Genomic DNA, 21,063 nt, shown 5'->3' with positions numbered 1-21,063 from the left:
TCAATGAACCATAAACAATGAATGAACATGCACCTGTGGACACGAACAGCTTACAGACGGTAGGCAAATAAAGTCACAGTTATGAAAACCTAGGACACTAAAGAGGCCTTTCTACTGACTCTGAAAAACACCAAAAGAAAGATGCCCAGGGTCCCTGCTCATCTGCAAGGAGGCATGAGGACTGCAGATAAATGAGGACTGCAGATCAATTACAGTGTCTGTACTGTGAGATGCCTAATACAGCGCTACAGGTAGACAGGATGGACAGCCTGATCATCCTCGCAGTGGCAGACCACGTGTAACAACACCTGCACAGGATCAGTACATCCGGACATCACACCTGCGAGACAGGTACAGGATGGCAACAACAACTGCCCGAGTTGCACCAGGAATGCACTGTCCGCAATAAGCTGAGAGAGGCTTGACCGAGGGCTTGTAGGCTTGTTTTAAGGCAGGTCCTCACCAGAACTCAACGGCAACATCGCCTATGGGCACAAACCCACCATTACTGGACCAGACAGGACTGACAAAAAGTGCTCTTCACTGACGAGTCGTGGTTTTGTCTCACCAGCGGTGATGTTCGGATTTGCGTTTATTGTCAAAGGAATGAGCATTACACTGAGGCCTGTACTCTGGAGCGGGATCGATTTGGAGGTGGAGGGTCTGTCATGGTCTGGAGCGGTGTGTCACAGCATCACCGGACTGAGCTTGTTGTCATTGCAGGTAATCTCAACGCTGTGCATTACAGGGAAAACATCCTCCTCCCTCATGTGGTACCCTTCCTGCAGGCTCATCCTGACATGACCCTCCAGCATGACAATGCCACCAGCATACTGCTCGTTCTGTGCGTGATTTCCTGCAAGACAGGAATGTCAGTGTTCTGCCATGGCCAGCAAAGAGCCCGGATCTCAATCTCATTGAGCACGTCTGGGACCTGTTGGATCGGAGGGTGAGGGCTAGGGCCATTCCCCCCAGAAATGTCCGGGAACTTGCAGGTGCCTTGGTGGAAGAGTGGGGTAACATCACAGAGCAAGAGCTGTCAATCTGGTGCAGTCCATGAGGAGGAGATGCACTGCAGTACATAATGCAGCTGGTGGCCACACCAGATACTGACTCTTACGTTTGATTTTGACAAATCAACCCCTCTGGTACGCCAACCTGAGACAGTGTCTCCTGGTACGGCAGCTGCGCCTCCTTCAATCGCATGGCTCTCCAGAGGGTGGTGCGAGCAGCCCAACACATCATTGGAGGCACACTACCTGCCTTCCAGGACATCTACATCACCCGGTGTCAAAGGATGGCCAAGAAGATCATCAAGGACCTCAACCACCTGAGCCACGGACTGTTCACCCGGCTACCGTCCGACATACAGAGACAGTACAGGTGCATTGGAGCTAAGACTGAGAGATTAAAAAACTGCTTCTACTACAAGGTTGAACAGCCATCTACCAATTGATGCACACTCATACAAAACACACACACAAACTATCACACACCTCATACTCACAAACACACACGCACGTACACACATCCAACACTGCTTCCCTCTGCTATAGAGGCATTGAACTACTGGTCACTTCCGTTTCAAACTGTGATACTGTATCCTCGACTCATTATTATTTATGGATTCTTGACATAGCTTATCTATTGCTGTAAATATTATTCTTAGCTGATCTGTGTAAAATTCTCCCGGTGTTCATGCGTTTAGATTGCATTTGATTACTGCTACATTGCTATTTTGGTTCTTAATCAGAATCGTCCCACCGGTCTTGATTTCATGTATTTTTTTGTATATATATACTTTCTAACATTTTAATTGTTTGACATTTTACTGCATTGTTAGGAGCTAGTAACATAATCACCCACTAAAACACCTGCTAGACTGTGCATGCGACCTGACTTTGATTTGATTACAAGGCACACCTCAAAATATGTTAATCACATCTGGCTAGACTCCATAAAAAAAAAAATTCTTCACTACTTTCAATCATTTACATGTCCAGCCCTTATATTTAGGTTCATAATTAAGTGTTTTACCATTTTACCATTTTCTTTTCAAGACAACCAGGGCTGAACACAAAACAAATGGACATAAACAGTTAATTGGCAAATGTCAATAAAGAAATAAGCTCCGCCAGGCAAAAACCGGATAAAAACGAATTTATAAGAATGTTGTAAGTACGAAAATGGTTTGCTCAGTGGGAAATGAAATGAATAACTAGTCAGTGACAACTGAAGTCTATGTAGAGTCAGTTACAGCTGCAGTATGTATATCATTGCATACTGTATATCATGGTACAGCTATATGGATGGAGATCAGACATGGATTATGATAAGGGTAGGTAAGCATGGGTAAGTGTCGAATATTAAGTATCTAAAAAAGTAGCCCACTGTAATACTTTTCCCTGCAAATGCACAGCTTTCTACTGGCACCATAGTTGCAAGCTTAATACTGTAATGTTGCTTTACAGCAGAGTTGCTGCAATATATTTTTACAGTACTATTTTCTGTCAAATATATCCCTGCTCTACGTTTAAGAAAATATAGTACCTTGAAATATATTACAGTATTTCTGCTGTAAAGCAAAATCACAGTATTAAGCTGGCAACTCTGGTGTACATACAGTATAGAGTGACATTCTTCCTAAAAATCTAAATGTAAGAAAAACAATACATTTGTACATGTAATGCATGTATTTATTCAAATTGGTAAAGACATTAATTATCGCGTGACTAACACATTTGAGTTATTACTCAAATACTCAAGAGGCCACTCTAACAATGAAAATAAATGTTGAAAGCATTCCACAGGGATGCTGAATCGAATGCTTCCCATAGTTGTGTCAAGTTTGCTGATTGTCCATTGGGGGTGGAGCATTCTTGATACACAAGGGAAACTGTTGAGTGTGAAAAACCCATCAGTGTTGCAGTTCTTGGCACACTCAAACCGGTGCGTCTGGCACCTACCATACCCCATTCAAAGTCACTACAAATCATTTGTCTTACCCATTCACCCTCTGAATGGGCAAGCACAATACATGTCATGCACAATCCATGCCTCAATTGTCTCAAGGCTTAAAAATCCATCTTTAACCAGTTTTCTACCCTTCATCCAAACTACAAGACCAGGGATCATAGCTTTCATCTGGATTCACCTAGTCAGTCTATGTCATGGAAATAGCAGGTGTTCCTAATGTTTTGTACACTCAGTGTAGCAGTTATTTTGTGTAATATATTTCATGTTTTATGATTTTCTGTTGTTTTAATATAATTTCATATAATTAGAAGTTTAGCCTCAAAGTGTCTCTTTACCATGCATGGCCAGACAATAGGTTCACAAAATCCTTTCAGGTCTTTCTCTTTTTTCCAGCTCACATTCCATTAAGCTGTAAAAAGTTATGCATGATTCAATTATCTTGTCATCATGTCTATTTAATTTCAAACAACAGCAGTGTTTTGAGTGCAGTCACACAGCAAACATCCCACCCTGAGTCAAATAGTTGTTATACTGAGAATGCACTTTCAATGCTCAATTATTCATCTCAAATTCACATGAACGAATCAGGTATCCACTGATGAGGGACTACTTACAGCACTCAGGAGGAGCGGAGCGAACATACTTGAACTTGCTGACAAGGTCATCTAGGCTTGTGTAAAGGTCTGGGGCCTGGAGTCCTGAGTTGAGTTTAGTCAATGTGAGTGATGCACGACAGGCATGCTCAAGGTGCCACGTCAGCCTGACCAAGGGTTCACACAGGACTGGAACATTTCCTATCTGACATTATTCTTTAAATGTGTTTTTAAGACATGCAGTCACAGAGACATCGACAAACTGTTGACTTAACGAGAGTTTCAGATCATGTTGGCATCATCTTTAGAACATAATGACCATCGGAATGATATTGGACACATAATAACAAAGTCCTCTGGGGTGGTGATGTAATGAGATTTCTTAATTATGTCAAATGAAGTGTAGGGCCCAGGGGGTGGAGTGGCGCTCTCTCCTCTCCACACAGTAAATAAAGTCACTGTCTGTGATTCAACAACAACAAAAAATATGTTTTGTCTGGGAGGATGACAATCTGTCTGGGCGGATGATAATCAATCTGATAATCCCTCTTTCTGACATCAGCCATACTCTTGGGCAAACTCATATGCACAAATGACTACGCTGTGGAGCGGCGCAAATTTCATTCTCCTCCTGAGTCACACTATACTCATTGGTCGTTAAGATATTACTGTAGCTTTGGCGCATGTGTGTTGGAAGGGGATGTCAAATGCAGAAAGCTCAATCCTGTGGCACAACTGTTGATGAATATTGAAAAACATAGATTTGCATGAGAGAGTCTTTTCTCTTACAATGATTAATTAATCTCATTAGGCATCCTTTGGAGGTTTCACCATCCCTTTGCAAAAACACCAATAACTTTGAAATTCATTTTTGTGTAGCTATCAGTGACATATTTCCACATGTGGAGGGTATGTGGCTTACCAAACAAACCTCAGGGGTTTTCATTAGCATAAATAAATATATTTAAAGACATGCTCCAGAACTTTGGCGACTACTCAGTATTTTTTAAACTTCCCTCTTTGGCCTGGATGTGTCAATGTGTAGTTCATACATGCATAATTACTGTTTTACCTCAATTAGCCACTAAATCCCTAGTTTGAAAGTGACTGTTTTTTCTTGAAGCTCTGCTGTGCCATTTTCCCAACATTTTCCCCCAATTCGAGTTAAACCAATGACCTTAAGTCCGTCACCATATGAGTGACAGCTAGCATGCACACACATGACGTGGTGCACATATATGACAGTGGGCAATTTTTGGGGACCACTTTTGGCACCTGAGCTGTATTTCAGATCTACTGGCTAAAAAGTACACCCAAAGTACCAGAGAATCTCTTTAATCAGTTATTGACCAAAACAAATAAGTAAAAAAAGTGGGTGGCATAACTAAACTTTATTTCACTCAAATTCAACACAGAACAAAGCACCAGTCAAATTCACATCCAATAGTCATAGCTGACAGTGAGGTGTCAAAAAATGTGAATTCAACTTGAAATAAACTATACCTTGAAACCCTATCTTTGATTTGGGGTTGAAATCTGGGTTGTAATCTGGATTGAAATCTGGATGACGAAGCTGTTTTGTATCATGTAGCCCACAATATTTGTGCTTTCTGTCACAAGAAATGAATCCACATATCTGTAGAGCCCAGTAATGCATAAACACAGAAACAGCACACCACTGAAAACCTGATTCCAATTTAAAATATTAACCAGCTAATTAATTAATAAAACGAAGCTATGCTGACACTTCTCTGACCTCTAGTAATAAGACGAACAACTGGCAAGCAGAGGGAAAGCTATTTTTGCTGATCATTTGACTATCATGGACAAATAATTTGATTGCATCTGCCTGTCCATCCACATGCAAATATTTAATTAAACGAACCTGGTGCAACTCTTCATCTGTGAAACGCAGATATTAACAAATTATTAATTCGCTTTACCATCGAATGTACTGATTTTGAGGTGGTCAGGCTAGGGCCAGAAAACCAAAAGCTATGGGGTAAAAGCTAATGGTAGGATGACTCAACCTTTACACATGTAATTCATGCCTTACCTTTGACAAGCTTCTTTTGTTGGCACTCCAATATGTCCCATAAACATCACAAATTATCCTTTTGTTCGATTAATTCCGTCAATATATATCCAAAATGTCAATTTATTTGGCAAGTTTGATCCAGAAAAACCGGATGCAACTTGCGCAACGTGACTAAAAAAAATCTCAAAAGTTACCCTTAAACTTTGCCAAAACATTTCAAACTACTTTTGTAGTACAATTTTAGGTATTTTTTAATTTAAATAATCGATAAAATTGAAGACGGGATGATCTGTGTTCAATGCAGGAGGAAAACAAACTGTAGCTAGCTTTCTGGTCACGCGCCTCTGTCTAACAATACACTACAAGTTACCCTAGTTCTGAACAGTGCTACTTTTAAAATAATTGTTTACTTTAGTTTATTTGGTAAATATTTTCAGAACTCTTTCTTGAACTACACTGTTGGTTAGGGCTTGTAAGTAAGCATTTCACCTTAAGGTCTACACATGTGACAAATAAAGTTTGATTTGATTTGAACAATCGATGGCACTAGATTATTGGCAGTTGATGTCTCGTTAAACATTCAATATGGGCTAAATTCATCCGCTGATCTGAATTGCATCCATTATTGGTCACCTCATTACCGCTCCCTTAAAGATGTTGTCGGTGTTACTCTAAGTCCTGCTTGCAACCAAAGTCTTTCAAGATATGTTAAACCTGTAGTTGGTATTGTAATTGGAACAATTTAATTTTTTTAACAGGCTAAGGGCAATTGATCTATTTGACAAGCATTCCGTACAATATAAATAAAGTATTTAATCGTTTACCACTGCAACCTAGCCAACCTCCATTACTTACAATGGAGAAAATACCAACAAGTTTTTCACTCTGTTAAAACTCCCTTTAATTGCATTCAAATATCACCAAACTCGTGGAATATGTAGTTAACCATGTTATCTCAATATTTTGTGAGTCATATTGCACTTTTACAAATTACATACCTGAATTGACAGGGTGAAATTATGAGACAGAGAAACGTTAGTAGTGTTTAGTAGTAGGCATTCTCAAGATTGAATAAGAAACCTCCAAGACCTCACAACCCCACTAACGCTCCCCACTGACGTCACAGCTCCCCCTAGCGGCAGTAATCATATACATTACCTTAAATGCAAATACCTGGGAGGCCTAGAAAATGATACAAGGGATGGCTCCATACAATAACAAATTAAATAAAACATCTGAACATATACAGTTGAAGTCGGAAGTTTGTCACATTCATTAAGTTGATAAGCCATTGGCAAAAAGACAGAACATGGTATTCCAGGGGGGAAGTCCAGATCGCGGAGCTCCCCAAAGCAAGTATGACAAGACATTAGGGCTCAAGCCTCATTGAGTGAAATTGCAGGTCCATTTAGGCCGCCGGCCACGTTGTGCGTACATGTAAAACTTTCATATACCACCATCTCATCTAGACTGAATTTCCTCGATTCATCCTTCAGTGTAAACATTTCCTCCAGCTCTCTCCCAGAGCCATTAGAATGACCCAAGGAAATAGTGCACTCTTTACTAGCGCACGTCACAGACAAACCCTCCATTAAGGAAGAATGTGGAAATAATGTGCCTGCACTAGGCTTTGTTTTGTCTCTTTGTGTGCATGATTATAAATAGGCCTTGTGTTAAAGGCAGTTATTCTTGGGTGGAAGAGTTTGATCCTATCTCTCGCACCTTGGCACATAAGTATGAATGGATGTTACAGTAATTGTGCCGTATTATAATCTACCTTGTGGATTTGGTAAATACATGCCTGGATGTGGAGTAGGGGAGTCTTGAGGGGATACATAAGGCGTTTATCCTTATCTCTATGTCTTCAGATGCTTTTAAAGAAATAAGACCCAAAGCATAGTGAGGACTGAAGAGTCAAAATAGTATATTTCCTGTCAGACACGGGACTCTTTGAGATGTTTGATTTACTCTCCAGTATTCATTCAGGGACATGCTTTTAAAAATGATCATTCGGTGACATGCCTCTGAAGATTATCAGCACACTGATGAAACCTAACTGATGATGCAACCAGTGTTAGTTTTATTGAGTTGTTGCCTAAGTTAACATGGTTACTTTGTGTTAATATTTTTCTATTTAATACTGTACTGTTTTCATAAAAATGACCTAATAACAAACTGCCTACGCTACCCCTTCCCCAACTACTACTTGCTAATGTATAGGATAAACAGGCTAACTATAGGCTATTTGTAACCTGACTGCATTTAACGTCACATTAAAATATGAGAAGGTGTGTGTGTGGCAGTCATGGACTACACCTGGACCTTCAGATTTCTGATCTGCAGGATTGACACTTTTGGCGGCCAGTCCCAGAATAGGTTTTTTGTTCAAAGTTATTGGTTCTGGGAAAAGGATTGAGGTGAAACAGACCATGTACACCAGTAGTCCATCATTTATGGTCCAACACTAGAACGCAATTTCTGATGTTTAGATTGGCACAAATTGCAGACAGCAAGGAATAGAGAAACCTTCCTGTTGTAAAGCCCTCTGACAGTAAGTCAGTTCTGGGAGGTTGCTACTGCCCTCTAAATGATGGGGATATGTAAGGGTGTAGTGAGTTCTCTAATTCCGACTGTAGAAAATAATGTCTCTAAACCTACCAATCCTCGGTCCATCGGACCCTTCAGTCCTTGAGGGCTTTGCGAAACCACTCGAGGTGAAAGAATGGCCGCACCTCCTCATCCATTACACCATCGGTCAACATCGGCAGTTCTATGGTGAGAAACATCTTGGTTAAAAACCCTGTGCTATCCTGAAGCATGAGTACAGGACTTAAAAGGCTGCTTCCGACCGTTCTACGACAGCTGCCGGGAGCCGACGCTGTCGTAGTCCATGTGAGGTCAAACGACAATAGGAGAGCTAGCTGGGAACTGCTGAACATTGATTTTAAAGAACTGATTCTAGTTCTGAAAGATTCCAAAAAGCGGCCAATTATTTCAGGTCCGGTACCATCGTTGGGCCGCGGTTGTGAAATATTCAGCAGGCTACTGGCATTACACACCTGGCTAAAATAGAACTGTAGCTCTGTTGGAATAACTTTTATAGATAACTTTGCACTGGAAACAGAAGATGCTCTACATGAATGACGAAGTCAATCATGTTGGCTCCTGGACACTCTGAACCAGAGTTATACTGTTAGTACTAAGGCGGTGGGCCCTAGTACGAGGTCCACTGAGTGCACTTCACCCTGCACTATCAGCTCAAACATAAATAACATTGCCATGTCTACTTCTGATAAGCTTCCCAGTAAAGCAATAAAAAAAATCAACCATCCCAGAAAAGTTGTAAAAATAGCCCACATTAACATATGTAGCCTAAGAAACAAGGTTCATAAAATAGATAACTTGCTAGTAACAGATTACATTAATATTCGGACTCTAAAAATCACTTAGATAATACCTTTGATGATATAGTGGTAACAATACAGGGTTATAACATCTACAGAAAAAAACAGAAATGCCAATAGCTGCGATGTTGTATTCTATATTCAGAGCCACATTCCTGTAAAGCTTAGAGAGGATCTCATGTTAAATACTGTTGAAGTAATATGGCTACAGGTTCACCTGCCTCACCTAAAGCCCATTCTGGTGGGATGCTGCTATAGACCACCAGGTGCTAACAGTCAGCATCTGGATAATATTTGTGAAATGCTTGATAGTGTAGGTGATATCAACAGAGAGGTATATCTGCTTTAAAGCAGTATCCAAATCCATCGGATGTAGTGATCACAATACTGTATAGCAGCCATATCTAGGAAAACCAAAGTTCCAAAGGCTGGGTCTAATGTAGTGTATAAGAGGTCATGCAATAAGTTTTGTAGTTATTCCTGTTGCTGATGTAAAGAATATTTGCTGGTCTGTGCACTTGACACATTTATGAAATTGCTTTTCGTTACTAATGAGCACGCACCCATTAAGAAAGTGACTGTAAAAACTGTTAAATCCCTGTGGATTGACGAGGAGTTGAAATATTTATACATAGCCAGTGTGTCTACGTATGCGGGTGACTTTAACACTAATCAGCTACTACAGTGAGTGAAAACACCACAACAGAGGTGCAGTCAGTTAAAAGAATGGGTATATTTAAATATTTATAAAACTAAAAGCATTGTATTTGGGACAAATCATCCACTAAACCCTAAACCTCAACCAAATATTGTAATGAATAATGTGGAAATTGAGCAAGTTGAGGTCATGGACAAAACATGTTGATGCAACAGTAGCTAAGATGGGGCGGCAGGTAGCCTAGTGGTTAGAGCGTTGGGCCAATAACCGAAAGGTTGCTAGATTGAATCGCTATGCTGACAAGGTAAAAATATGTCGTTCTGCCCCTGAACAAGGCAGTTAACCCACTGTTCCTAGGCCATCAGTGTCAATAAGAATTTGCTCTTAACTGACTTGACTAGTTAAATACATTTAAAAACCCAACCAACAAGTCAGGTATTACAGGCCCTAGTTTTGTCGCACCTGGACTACTGTCTAGTCGTGTGGTCAGGTGCCACAAAATGGGTCTTAGGAAAATTACAATTGGCTCAGAACAGGGCAGCCTGGTGAAAACCTTAAATGTACACGGAGCACTAACATTAATCATATGCATATGCATCTCTCATGGCTCGATGTAGAGGAGAGATTGACTTGTTTTTGTAAGTATTGACATATTGAATGCACCAAGCTGTCTGTTTAAACTACTCGCACACAGCTCGGACACCCATGCATACCCCACAAGACATGTCACCAGAGGTCTCTTCACAATCCCCAAGTCCAAAACAGACTATGGGAGGCACACAGTACTACATACTGTAGAGCCATGCTACAAGGAACTCTATTCCACATCAGTTAAATGATGCAAGCAGTAGAATCAGATTTTAAAAACAGATACATGTAACAGCGGGGACTGTGAGAAGACACATAAAGGCACAGACACGCACATACACATGCTAACACATGCACTCTACACGCACATACACATGCTAACACACGCACTCTACACGCACATACACATGCTAACACACGCACTCTACACACACATACACATGCTAACACACACTCTACACACACATACACATGGATTTTGTGTTGTAGCTATGTGGTAGTAGACTAGTGGCCCGAGGGCACACACTTAATGTGTTGTGAAAAGTGTAATGAAATGTAATGTCATCTAATATTTTTAATTATATATAACTGCCTTGATGTTGCTGGACCCCAGGAAGAGGGGATCCTTAATAAATACAAATACAAATAAATACTAGACTGTTCAGCCATAATGTTGGTTAACAGAATGTTAAATAATTCAAATTTCCCCCTCATTTTGAAGAGCACGATTTGACGGTGATGGTAGGGATGATGCAATTGACTTATTTCTCTTGGGAGTTGGTCATTGGTCAGAAATTGTATCTGATCAGACTGTTGAAGCACCACATTTTTTGATTATGTGGACCAGGCAGTTGCTCGATGGGCAGAGAAACCTGTAAATGAGCTGAATTGAACTACTCGCAGGAATCCGACCAGACCAGATGAACGTTTTCTCCGCAGACAGGCAGCAGAATGCTACATTTATGGAAAACTCTTGACATGATTGCTAGATCAAAGCCAGGTGGAGACAGAGAAGGGTTGACAGTTAGTTATCCATCAGGTGAACAGCCATGGGCATGTTGTAATGAATACGATTTATCCAACTTCGAAGCCTTTTAGTATCAGAGGAGCAAGAGAACAAATCACGTCACTGCATAAGTGCTGAACAGATGCCATGAGTCAGGGACAGAATTAGAAAGCAGTAGGGAAGTCTGCCTTCACTAGCCTGCCTGTTTGATAAGAGTAATAGCATGTGACATGAAGGAGGTACAAAGAGGTGAATGAAGGAAACTTTCCTCCCTTGTAGCTCCCAGTTTGTGAACTTAATTTGTGCTGCTGTACGTCAGAACTCCAAATCAAAGCAATGTCAAGCTGTTGCATTCGCAGCAGAACTGTGAACATCTTAACTAAGACATAGTGTCATTGTCACCCCCTACAATCTATAACAGCCATGCATATTGGAAGGTTTTGAATCATCGTCTTTGGAAAATACTGTCGCTACATTGACTTTGATCAAGAGAACACACTTTAAATTTTTCTGTTTGATATATCGACAAATTCTGGGGACTAAAGGAATTTGACCCTTTCAACTGCTTTTTTGCCCTTTCAACCAAAAACCATTTCATGTATCTCTACCAGGAAATGTTAAAGATTTACTCTCTCTATAGATATCCTGGCTATACAGAAGAAGGAGGCAAAGAGGGGATTTGGGTAAAGACTGTATTTAGTTCAAGTAAAGTATTTAAACCCCTCATCTGGCACTATACAGGCTTTTCCTTTCTGTCCACTAATGCAGACTGACCTCATGATTATTGGTTCCCCCTGCAAACAAATCCTCACCCCATGGGTTTCAGTAGCTTAGACATAATATCCTCATGAAAACACAGCCTAGCTCCTAGTGCCTGTTCAGACTTGTACTGTAATATTAAATCTCCATTTTTTTTCAGTTCGAACTGCAAGCAGTGGTGCTGATGCTGTGCTTGGTGGAGAAATAAGAAGCTGCATGTTGGTTACATAAGCACATTACAGCAGTCGTTCATGGCCACCTCCTCTCACCAAGGCAAGCGCTGCCCGCGGGCCTGTCATTAACCTTGACTGTGTTTCCACTGTGGCCCCCTTCAATTCCTGCCTGTGTTGATCTACGGGGAAAGTGCAGATCAACCATCCATGTGATTTATGCATCGCTTACGGGATGTGTCAACCCGCCAGGCATTGAGTTTACACTAATGGTCATAACATCTCCAATATTCATGTATTTTACTGTATCCAAACCATGCAGTCTTTCTGGTCCTAATGTTTTTGAACCCCCTCACATTGTTGGATTTCTAGACAACTGCTGTCTTGTTCGGATCTAAGTCGGTCAGAATGAGAGCGCTGCGTTTGTGGCTGCAGCCCAGCGAGTCACTTACAAACACAGAGCTAAATGGGGCTGTGGTACAGTATCTCCTTCTCCACAACAGCCACTGATTTCACAGCTGAGCGCCACTGAATGGCTGTGTGTTGAGTCACATTACCTGGTTGACTGAGATGAGGATGTTTACATGCTTTTTAAAAGAGCTACTAATTGAATGTGAACAGCTGTACACAGAGTGGTCACCCAGGGCCTTCATGGCACCCACACCAATACACAATGTGGACCAGATACCTTTTTTTTTAGCCTGTAACTGTAACAATCTTCTTCTTAAATAGAAACATTAAATAATAAATGACATATGCCACAGTAGAGCATCTCGCTCAATGGTAAGGCCGACTGTTACATCAGCATCAAACAAACTATGAAAAGAGCAGTTGTACTTGTAATACCATCAGAACAGAGTAACATTGACTTTGACATACCAGACACTGACTGCTTCGCTGTTTGTTTTGCTTTCGAAAGGCTATTTCAACTCGTTCCTCCTCATCTAGTTATGTAAATGATGTGGGATATGAACAGAGTGAGGCCATCAAAGCTGAAAATGTGCGTCATTGTTAGACAGAAATCAATTCATATCGATCCTCCACAAAGACATGATCTTCCAATAAACAGTTGGACCCAAACTACAGTACCACACCAGCCAAACCTCCTCTAAAAAAATTCAAATAATATATTTTTTTAAATGTACATGTACTTTTATTTTGCAAGTAGTATAGGGCACATTTTGTTAGAACCGTAAACTAGGCACTCTAATAAACTTGGGGATTATTATTTTTCAAAACCTTGACAACTGCAGAACATCTGACTGATGAGTGCCTTGACCTTTCAATAAACCCACACTGAAAAACAGCACATGCAATTACTCACAATTAAGGATTCCAAAATAATTTTAAAAAAAGCACTTGTGTTTACATCTACATTTGAACATTGTACAATAATGTTTTTCATTTTATGTCCATGAAGTGTTGTTGAATGTCGAGGTAGGGATGCCATCGTTAATAAAGCATCTTCATAAAATGAGCTTGACAACAACACCCCTGTAATTGGACCCATCCAAAAAGGATAGTGTTTAATGTCATAGGAGGACAGTGACGGTTATCTTGCCCTGTTTGTCATTTGATGCAAAGGAACGCTTTGCTGTCAGATAGGTTAACAAAAGCACTGTTACATGTGATGTCACAACAAACATCTAGACAGAACATGAAGCTGTCACAAGTTCTTTCTCATAACCTGTGGGGCACCCCTAGGAAAGACATTTGAGCAAGCAAGGCATTCTCCTTTTGTCATTTAGCAATGCAATGCCCCCAAATCATAACGTGGCAGTTTACTGTGGTGAGTAGAGTTGAACATGACTGGTACACTTGGCAGGCTAAGATCTCAGGAATGATACAGATACAGCAACAAGCAAGATAGTTAAGCCATCTGAACAGAAAATAAATATTGATCTGTATAAGTGTATAAAACCAAAAACATCTGGACAAGCCTCAGATACTTCAAAGAGCCATGCCAGTGGCACACTTGTTCATATGGCTAAGGAAATGAAACAACTTTATAAAACATTGTCTTCTCACAGCATTGGACGTCACACACATTTGTTTATTTTGGGCATCTTTATGCAGGCCGAATTACCTAGTCGTAGGACCAGGTGTGCATGTTGTGTCGTTGTGATAGAACCACAGGGGGAAACAGCAGGGGAGGATTGTTTACTAATGAAACTGAATAACAGCTTCTCCACTGAGTAGACAGGGCCTGACGGGCTGAGCGCTGAGCAGACAAAGACAGTCTTCTGGAATATTTCCCAAAGCAACTCAGCATATGTGGAGTTCTTTTTTAATTGTGTATTTGAGTGAACTCATGTTTGAAGATAGCTAGAAAATAAATTATCAGCAAAGAATATAGTTTATAATGGAGAGACAGGTCAATATTGGTCAACAACTGTTATTTTTATTTTTTATTTAACCTTTATTTAACTAGGCAAGACAGTTGTTTAATATTTACAATGACGGCCTACACCGGCCAAACCCGAACAACGCTGGGCCAATTGTGTGCCACCCTATGGTACTCCCAATCACGGCTGGTTGTGATACAGGCTATGCAGTGGTGTAAAGTATTAAGAAAAATACTTTAAAGTACTAAACTAGTTTCTATGTGTATCTAAAGAAAATAATGTACTTTTTACTCCATACATTTTCCCTGACACCCAAAAGCACTCATTACATTTTGATAGCTTAGCAGGACAGGAAAATGGTCCAATTCACGCACTTATCAAGAGATCATCCCTGGTCATCCCTACTCCCTCTGATCTGGTGGACTCATTAAACACACAGGCTTCATTTGTAAATGAGGTCTGAGTGTTGGAGTACGCTCCTGGCTATCCGTAAAATTAAATAAAAAAGATTGTGCCGTCTAGTTTGCTTAATATAAGACATTTGAAATTATTTATACTTTTACTATTACTCTTGATACTTAAGTATATTTTAGCAATTACATTTACTTTTGATACTTAAGTATATTTAAAACCAAATACTTTTAGATTTTTACTCAAGTAGTATTTTACTGGGTGACTTTCACTTTTACTTGAGTCATTTTCTATTAAGGTACCTTTACTTTTACTCAAATATGACAATTGGGTACTTTTTCCACCCCTGCTGTTATGGTAGAAAATGAAAAAAGGCCAACCTTCACTGGACATAGTTGCATGTAGTTGCTGCAGTTTTGCCATCGTCAATGACATAATACCTTTGAAAAAACATTTACAAAATATCAGATGCTACAATATCAAGTCAGCACTGTTTTTACTTCAATATTATGGGATTGGTGGCTTCCAGAGCCATGAATTTAAACATGGTCCCTTCTACACTCTTTTTAAAAAAGGGTTCCAAAGGGGTTCTTCGGCTGTTCCCATAGAATAACCCTTTTTTTGTTCAAGGTAGAACCCTTTTTGGTTGCAGGTACAACTCTTTTGGGTTCCATGTAGAACCCTCTGTGGAAAGGGTTCTACATGGAAGCCAAAAGGATTCTACCTGGAAAACAAAAATTGTTTTTCAAAGAGTTCACCTATGGGGACAGCCGAAGAAGCTGTTTAGGTTCTAGATAGCACCCTGTGACAATTAGAGTGGAGCTGAACTGTGAGCACATTCCACCATTATCTACAAAATGACATAGACAAAGGTCTTCTCAGAGGAAGTTCATATTTTGACACTTGTCAAACAAGACTTGTCATAGATGGACATACACTCTAATTAAGAATCCAGGGTCAGGCTAATACAATTAGGCCATAAAAACTCAATAGGAGAGCAATACAGGAGTGGATGGAGCTAGGCAACTCATAAGTAACATGTTGATCCACAAATGTTCTTCCTTTTGAATTTATGTCAAATTTGATTTCCCAGAACAACAAAATATAATAATGAATTTGAGACCAATACCACTAAATGACTTACCCTATTCAATGTATGACAACTCTATGCTTTTACAGCTGGAGATACGAGAACAAGGTTGACGTCTGGAAACAACTAAACCACAATGCATTAACTCTAGTTAATGTTTACATCAAACCCCTGGCCATGGGACTTCCCATCATGGAACTATGATAAATTGGTGTTGCCACACTTCTGTAAAGAGTGTGAAAATATGTTCTGCACCCAATTCACACTGTGAAATTACATCCAATGTAGATTCATGCAATGCCTTCTGAAATTAGGAAACTTTATGAACTAGTTGAAGGCCTTAACCACACAAGCTCTATATAATTGTTCGCCATCTGTCAAATGCAATTTAGATTTCAATACGGCAGAGAGAACAACTTAACAGTCAGAGGTACAAATTAGAGAATTGATCAGAAGAGTCAAAGGACCAAAGCATACAGTGGGGTGGCTTCAATCTGGCAGCTATAAGCACAACAATAGTCCCACTGTTACCTAAAACATCACAGCACTAGCTTAAGCAATTCACAATATGTGATTTCAGCGGTTTACCAAAGGTCACAAAGTGTCAATTGTGTTCCGGTTGGGTGACCAGTGACTTGCATAAGGTACAGGATTGACATTTTTCTTTTATGCATTGATGGCATTTACTGCTGCACACTAAGCTGTTTTTTTTTTCTCTTCATGCCAACAGAACGTTAATAGAATCAGAATCAGCTCTCTGCATTAGTACAGTAAAAGGATGTGTCCAAAATGGAATTCTATTTCATATTTAGTGCTCTACTTTTGACAGAAGCCTTTTAGGATCTGGTCAAAAGTAGTGCACTATATAAGGAATAGGAGATGCACACCTGAAGGAGTGTCTCATGAGGCCTGACTTGCCAACAGGATCACTGATGCCCTAAGTGTGAAGAGGTAACACTTTTCAAGAGGAGAGTGTCTTGTAGGAGTTGAGTAATAGGGACAATCAGAATGAGCTCCATCTACACCAGTTGGAAAATGCATTTACTACAAAAGGGGAATACAACTGACATTTTTAGAAATATGGCATACTTGGCATAAGATGTTGTAACTGTGAAAATTAAAAGACATTTAAAGCATGCCTCAGTTATTGACACAGTGCTCTAAATGTCAAATGCATACATGTGTATACATCATACCTTACTACCACCCTACCACTCTGAGGCTTACCACTTTGTCACAAGAATGTAAATGCAAGAGTTGATGAGGGTTGTTTTGAATTATTTACACCATCCTATGGTCATATTATTTGACTCAATTATCATTACCACCGAAGTGTCTTCAACTCGCCGATATATTAGGATAAATAATATAAATAAAAACCAATTAATTACACACTGCAGTTGACATAATGTTTTTTAGCAAAACCAATTATCTTTATAGTTCAACGGAGAATATGAAACACACTGTATACATAAATGTAAAGCACTTACAAGACATTTAGCTAATATTTCTACTTCTTTCTCCATGTTATAATGGCATCCAGGATATTTGTAACATCACTACTGTACATATATGCAAATGTATACGTATTTGTAAATACAACACACGTATACATGTGTGTATTTATTTTTTCTTTATTCAAGTTATGGAACATTTATCAACAAATCTGTCTATACTTCATTAATAAATGCTGAAGGTGTTTTGCAGATAGTTAACCAGGATAAAGTGCCTTCATTTTGAAACATTCTGTAGATTTCTATAGTGATTAGAGATTTAAGGTTTGCAGTGAAGCTCAGTTTGTATACCCCACACTTTTGCTAGGCATTCTGCCTGGTCTCTCCCTCTGTGGGTTCCTTCTATTTTTGTATACCAATACATACACCAATCAACATCTCACAGTTTTGTGTTGGCCGTTCTGAGTTATAGGATTAATCACATCTGCATCGCTGTCCAAGTTTTCAGAAAGAGGCGGGGACAGTTTCTCCAAGGTCTTAATCCCAACCTCATTCTTCTTCTGCAGCTCCTCCTCCTGACACAGGATGCTGTGGGGAATCACATAGGTGGCATTGTTTCTCTCCTTGGGAATGTGCCCTTTAGGCTGATACTGGGACGCAGGTGGCTGAGCTCCATTGTTGTTGATGCTCACTATCTCTATGGCATTGCTGCCCGGGCAGAGTCTGTGGCAGCCCAGCAGGATGGAGAATGCTTTGCGGAAGTCCGCGTTGAAGGCATATATGATGGGGTTGAGTGAGGAGTTGGCCCAGCCGAACCAGACGAACACGTCAAATGTAGCAGGGCTAATGCAGAAGAAATCAGAGGGGCTGTTGGCCTCACAGAAGGGCACCATGCAGTTGAGGATAAAGAAGGGCAGCCAGCAGCATACAAACACCCCCATTATGACAGAGAGGGTCTTTAGGACTTTGGTTTCTCTTTTGAAAGACATCTTGAAGGAGCTCTCCGTCTCCATGTTGGAGTTGTTCCCCATACTGCTGTGGCGGTTCTTGGCACTCTCCGCAGCCCTCTCCAGGGCTGAGATTCTCCTGATTTGTATCTGGGCAATTCTGTAAATCCGGGTGTAAGTCACGATCATGATTGCCACAGGGATGTAGAAGCTGATGAGGGAGGAGGAGATGGCATAAGTCCTGTTAAGGCTGGAGTCGCAATTGTCCGGAGGCAGCTCCCCGTAAGTGCTGTTGAGCTCCAACACTGCAGCCTTGTGCCAGTTCAACTGCACAGGGATGAAGGAGATAAGCACGGACAGAGTCCATGCCACACTGATCATAATAAATGCCACCTTGGGTGTCATCTTCCTCTCATAGCGGAACGGGCTTGAGATTGCCCAATATCTGTCCACGCTGATGACACATAAGTTCAAAATGGACGCTGTGGAGCACATGATGTCGAATGCCACCCAGATGTTGCAGAAGGCTCCGAAGGGCCAGAAGCCCACGATCTCCGTCGCTGCCTTCCATGGCATCACCAAGATGGCCACCAGCAGGTCTGAGATGGCCAAAGAGATCACAAAGAAGTTGGTGACCTTTGAGCGCAGGTGGCGGAACTTGGTGACGGCAACACATACCAGTGTGTTCCCTAGCAGAGTGGTCAGGATGAGCGCAAAGAGAAAACAGCCTGTCAGAACACGCTTGGATGAGTTTCTCTCTGGCAAATTATCGATATCACGGACCATTGAGAAGTTCAAATCCATGTTTCTGTCAGCTTGTAGAGATGGAAATCACCCCATAATTCCAATCACCTGAAGTCAGGACAATTAGATGGAAAATGTAGCCTTGGCCTCTTGCCTGGGGACAAGCTCATTTGGAGGTTGGGTCACCATGCTCATCACAACGATCATCTTGCAGAATAGTGTCTATAAATATTTCAAAAAGCAATCGTTAGAAATTAGCCAAAAAAATCATCCTGTTCATGAATTCTCGAAGACATTCTAATGTTAGAGCAGCAGTTTTCAACAAAAGGTATTCCAGCCGTTATTGAAGAGTTGAATATGATGTATGCTACCAATCTAAACTTGATTTTTTATTTGATGTTATGTCTATTTCAATGAGCTGTCAGCAGTCATCTGAAACGTTCACACCATATTCTCGCAGGCATGTTATGTAAACAGAGGCTGGGCCAATCATTTGCCTTATATATGGGCTCATCAATACAATCTATTGATCATATTTGCACTGCATTTATCTGATTTGTTTAATGACTGACAAGGCGTGTCCATCTGATTATATTCGTGCTCCTATTGACACTCCATCCAGGACAAGCATTAGACTTTGTAACTGCAATGCACATGCACTGGACCTACCGCATGACGATTTGGACTGTGATAGAAATGTAGACATAATCACGACTCCTCCCAAAACATTGTTGAATAGAAATGCATTCGCATCATAACAACAAAATAAATACATTGTCTGTGTCTTTACACATGAAACGTGGCTTCTGCCTTTGTTTTATGAAAAATGTGCATTCAAGTTTCCATAAGCACCAATAAAACATGTCAGGCTACATTTTACTGTGGAGCAACACATAACCGTAATCCCGGAGCTCAATCCGTTTGTGCGGTCCGTTTTTGTCACACATCAAGTCTCCAAAATTGCAATGAACCTCCATGGATGATGAGCTGTCAACTTTTTTCAAACAAACGTTTTTTTTTTTGCAGATGCCGTTAAATCCTCAAAGAAAGCTCAATGGTAAGCCATTATTTACATGGAAATAGTAGGCTCTACTTATTCTCCTTCCCCCCATCTATACACCAGAAGCGCACGCCTCTCTGCTCTCCTCCTCTCTTCGCGTGTGTTCCGGATGCAGCCCCAGTACCGCCAGCATTGTGTAATTAACATTAAATGAAGTCCTTTCGAAATTCACTCTACTTTCACGTGAAAAACCGTGCGACCACATCCAGAGAAGGTGCAAATACCGTCCGATAGAATCAATTCAACTCGTTTATCTTCTCACAAGCTCTAAATCAACAACAATAAGAGTAGTTTACGAGTTTTCCTAAACGTTACGCACTGGATGTCGTGCCTCTTTTGTTTTGTTACTTTATTCTTATTTTGAAGTTATTGTGAAGAGATCCCGATTCCGTTTTAGTCTCATCATCCAGCAATGACGTGTCTGAAGTGAAGTCTCTCACTTGTAGATTGAGGGAAGATGAGAGGGTGTCGGAAACGTCCCCATCTGCTTTTCTCCAGCTCATTAAGAAAATCAGCTCATACTTCAGCATGGTGAAATGTGCTTATTTGATCCTATTAAATCCCACTCACTCTTCTATATTGATATTAGATGTATAATTACATAGTTATTTATACAGTAGCCTAATATATTCGATATTGATATTAGATGTATAATTATATAATTCATTATACAGTAGGCTAATATTACAGCTAGGCCTACTATCAAACGCATTGACCACAGTATGTCATACAAGCGATTTGATTAAATTTAAAATAAAACGAACCATGGAATTATTAAAATATCTTATGGTGAAATTGTCTTGAAGTTGAACGTGAAGAG

At 40.4% G+C, this 21,063-nt stretch overlaps 1 protein-coding gene across 1 annotated transcript; it reads right to left on the bottom strand.

The window, feature by feature from the left end:
• Window positions 1-17,443: 17,443 nt before the first annotated feature.
• On the bottom strand, window positions 17,444-20,690 carry LOC100301661 (D(1)-like dopamine receptor). The gene has a single exon (XM_021624157.2). The coding sequence runs from the start codon at window positions 19,241-19,243 to the stop codon at window positions 17,924-17,926; it is 1,320 nt and encodes a 439-aa protein (XP_021479832.2). The 5' UTR covers window positions 19,244-20,690; the 3' UTR covers window positions 17,444-17,923.
• Window positions 20,691-21,063: the final 373 nt, after the last annotated feature.

The sequence above is a fragment of the Oncorhynchus mykiss genome, chromosome 12 (genome assembly GCF_013265735.2).
Source record: "Oncorhynchus mykiss isolate Arlee chromosome 12, USDA_OmykA_1.1, whole genome shotgun sequence".
Taxonomy (NCBI): Eukaryota; Metazoa; Chordata; class Actinopteri; order Salmoniformes; family Salmonidae; genus Oncorhynchus; species Oncorhynchus mykiss.
This window is presented reverse-complemented; position numbering and strand designations above follow the sequence as displayed.